Consider the following 3,413-nt stretch of genomic DNA (forward strand, 5'->3'; position numbering starts at 1 on the left):
GTGTTGTCTGATGCAAATAAGGCTCGCTCACAGTCACGAACAACCTGATGATGCATACAAATGTCAACTCCAATATTCTAAATATAAGAGCTCATGGATTATCAGAAACCAGCACTCTTTATATGACAGCATAAATGCATTAATGTTCATTATTTATGTTTCAGTCTGAACACCGGAAATAATCTTTGTTCAAATGTTTCAGATATTGACATCCGTGACGTGAAAACTCATAACTCCCCAGGCTACAAAAAAAAAACAGATGAAACCTGTTCAGTCCTCTTTAGGATGAATAAATGGAAGAATCTGTAATAAATGGAAGAAGCATTATAAAAATGACATCCCTGGGGGAAAAAAAGACATATTTGTAAGGATAAAGAATTAATGACCTTTATGAAGTTTCAAGAAAGAAACAGAGTAAAAAACAATAGAATAAATTGATTTATTGACCATATACCAAACTCAAATATTGTTTATACACAAAAATATTACAGTAAAAAGTTCACAAGCAATTTACACAAGTCTCTTAATAACACAAACATACATGCATGTGTCGCACTTTCTCACACACTCACAAGAAAGTGTTCTTAGTCCTTCTTTGTAATCTTTTGGTCTTTCAGGCCTGCAGGTCTGTAATTTTCCTCTTTCTATAGTTGATAACTAGACTAGAGGCAGTGAGGTGAGAAGACCGGCCCTTTTCCCACAGTTGGAAACTGTTTAGTCCACTCTGGCCTGCCTTAAACAAGCTCCTCTCTAAACAGTCCAAGCGTTCCACCAGCGCTGATGTGTCTTCATTGTAGGTGTTCTGGGACGAGTCCATGGTCCGACGGAAACGACCGATGAAGGTCTGATAAGAGAGATGGGGATAGTATATAGATTTTATGGAGGCATACATAGGAAACAGGGACAGTTGCAAAATAATTCTCTATTTTTTTTTATTAGTTAAAACAAGCATTCAAGTCTGAAGAGCTGTGAAATAGAACTCCTAAATTTGAATAAAAATGGCAGTAGAAGTTATCAAAATAAGTAGACTTCATGACTAAAACTAAAAGACTAAAAAACATTTTGTATTTGAAATTTAATAGACATAATCGAAGAATTCAGCCATATTCTTGCTCAAAGTTCAAAGCTGCTTGTTGTATTGTAATAATCAATATACAGTACTAGCCATAATAACTATGCAGTAGACTTTTAAAGCCCTAAATTATGCCCTGAATTTTCCCTGAACTTAACATGGAGCTTTAATGGTGTTCACTGATGTAGCACTACAGAACTGTACGTCCTATTCAAGCTGGCATATCAGTCTGCCCAGCAACTGGTCAGTACTAGTAATGATTTTAAACGTACTGCTCCCTCTACTGGTTGAGGTAAGAAACAGCAGATGTATTATTACACATCCCTCAGTTATTTAACTGACATGATTTCAGCATGTGAAGCTGTGTACCATAACACCAAGCTAGCTTTCTTCTAACCACCCATTACTAATAGGTTAAGGTAAATGAAACACAACTCATCATATCTTGTATGGTTAACATATACATATTATTTAGCTTGAATTTGCATGCTTTTTTCAGCCATAATTGTGTATTGTGTGACTACCTATCTAGACATGCTCACCTGGAGGATGGTATTAGCAATCTCTGGGTTTTCTGGGCTGTCAAAATGTAGCATCTGGGAGCCTAAACCATAGTAATATGGCCCCATTTTGTGCAAGTCTACAACAATGGGATCTGCCCCGAACACTGTTCTCCAACCCTCACGATACACCTTTGGCAGCTCCACGGACAGCACTCGCCTCTTCCTTTCATACAGGCCCTTGGCCAGCCACAGTGGCATCTCCATCTTTGTGCCCTGAAAGTATAAATCAATCACGTACAAAACATATGTGATCATGGACAACAAAACAGTCACAAGGGTCAATTTTTCAAAATTGAGATTTATACATCATTACAATGATGTATAAATATAGGACAATATTTGGCCGTGATACAACTATTTAAAAATCTGGAATCTGAGGGTGCAAAAAAAATTTAAATATTGAGAAAATCGCCTTTAAAGTTGTCCAAATGAAGTTCTTAGCCATGCATATTACTAATCAAAAATTAAGTTTTGATATATTTACGGTAGGAAATTTACAAAATATCTTCATGGAACATGATCTTTACTTAATATCCTAATGATTTTTAGCATAAAAGAAAAATCGATCATTTTGAAACATACAATGTTTTTTTGGCTATTGCTACAAATATACCCAAGCGACCCAAGACTGATTTTGTGGTCCAGGGTCACACATGTACCAAAAGACAGAACCTTTTTCTCATGTAAAGTTAACATCAAACACCCATACAAATATGCCCTGGTCAGGGACTTATATTTAGGGTTGCAAAAAGGTGGAACATTTCCAGTAAATTTCGGAAACATTCCAGAAATTTTGGGAAAAATCAACACCAAACTGAATTTTTCAGTACTAATATTAGTGTTAAACAATATAATTTCTGTCCTGAATATTTCCACAGTGCCATCTGTATTTGTAACATTCTGTGGTGAAGATGACAGTTACGAAAATGAACTTTCGGCCAATAAAACAACTCGTCCTTTTAACTTGTTAACTCTAACTTCATAGGTAGCATTTTTAACAGACATAATATTTTCACTATTCTTCATACTCTTCACTTGCACCGTTGTCTCACTTGTAAAACAGTACAATAACTTTTGTTAAAACCTAGGTGATGCAAAATTGTGGATCGTGTGGGATGCTACAATTGAGCACTTTTATGAAACGTATTCATTTATAAAAGAAAATCTAAACGAAATATATTCACTTTGGTTTAACATATTTTAAACGTCAACTCATTTTTTCAAATGGTTTTCATAGATTAGCACTTCTTGACCGATCTTCAACAACAATAACATCTGAATAGCCTAGCAGTTCAATACCGTTAATGCTACCTTTATTTAACAAACTATCTTACTTTCAACCAATTGTACACAAATGTACACAAAAAAAGGTATTAAATGCTTTTATAACCGTTTTAAAACATACCTCAGGTATGTCGCGTGTCTCGCTGGATTTCTCGAGGAACCCGAGTCGCGGGAACACGCTCTCAGTCCTGCACGGCAGTCGCTCGTGAGAGAGTAGAATATCATCGAGAGAAAACAAATTCTCCTCCATTCCGATCCCCGGGGGAACAGGCTTGTAGGATTGCGAGTCCATTTTTATTGTTTATGAGTGAACTCTAAATGAGCAAACAGAGCTAATAGAAAATAAAGAGGAACATGTCAAAACAACAGCACTGTCAAGGCAGCATTTGGCGCGCAACTTCAAATGAGAAGTAATCGAGCGTCGAGCACGAGGAGCATCGAACAGACGCGAGCAGTCGATAACAGAGCGACGAAGACAGACAGCATCTCAAATT

At 36.5% G+C, this 3,413-nt stretch overlaps 1 protein-coding gene across 1 annotated transcript; it reads right to left on the reverse strand.

Annotated features, from left to right (window-relative positions):
• Positions 1–604: 604 nt before the first annotated feature.
• LOC107573213 (DNA replication complex GINS protein PSF3-like) lies at positions 605–3,413 on the reverse strand. Its single transcript, XM_016259657.1, has 3 exons — positions 3,041–3,413; positions 1,615–1,848; positions 605–844 (listed from the first exon to the last, which is right to left on the reverse strand). The coding sequence occupies exons 1-3, from the start codon at positions 3,209–3,211 to the stop codon at positions 614–616; spliced, it is 636 nt and encodes a 211-aa protein (XP_016115143.1). The 5' UTR covers positions 3,212–3,413; the 3' UTR covers positions 605–613.

The sequence above is a fragment of the Sinocyclocheilus grahami genome, unplaced genomic scaffold (assembly GCF_001515645.1).
Source record: "Sinocyclocheilus grahami isolate Dianchi unplaced genomic scaffold, SAMN03320097.WGS_v1.1 scaffold30.1, whole genome shotgun sequence".
Lineage (NCBI taxonomy): Eukaryota > Metazoa > Chordata > Actinopteri > Cypriniformes > Cyprinidae > Sinocyclocheilus > Sinocyclocheilus grahami.

Bases quoted from the DNA above. Each gene is read 5' to 3' on its own strand.
- LOC107573213 (XM_016259657.1), bottom strand. From the start codon at position 3,211: ATGGACTCGCAATCCTACAAGCCTGTTCCCCCGGGGATCGGAATGGAG. The intron at 1,849-3,040 runs GTATGTTTTAAA...TTATACTTTCAG, and splicing joins AGACACGCGACATACCTGAG to GGCACAAAGATGGAGATGCC. The intron at 845-1,614 runs GTGAGCATGTCT...CTCTCTTATCAG, and splicing joins TTGCTAATACCATCCTCCAG to ACCTTCATCGGTCGTTTCCG.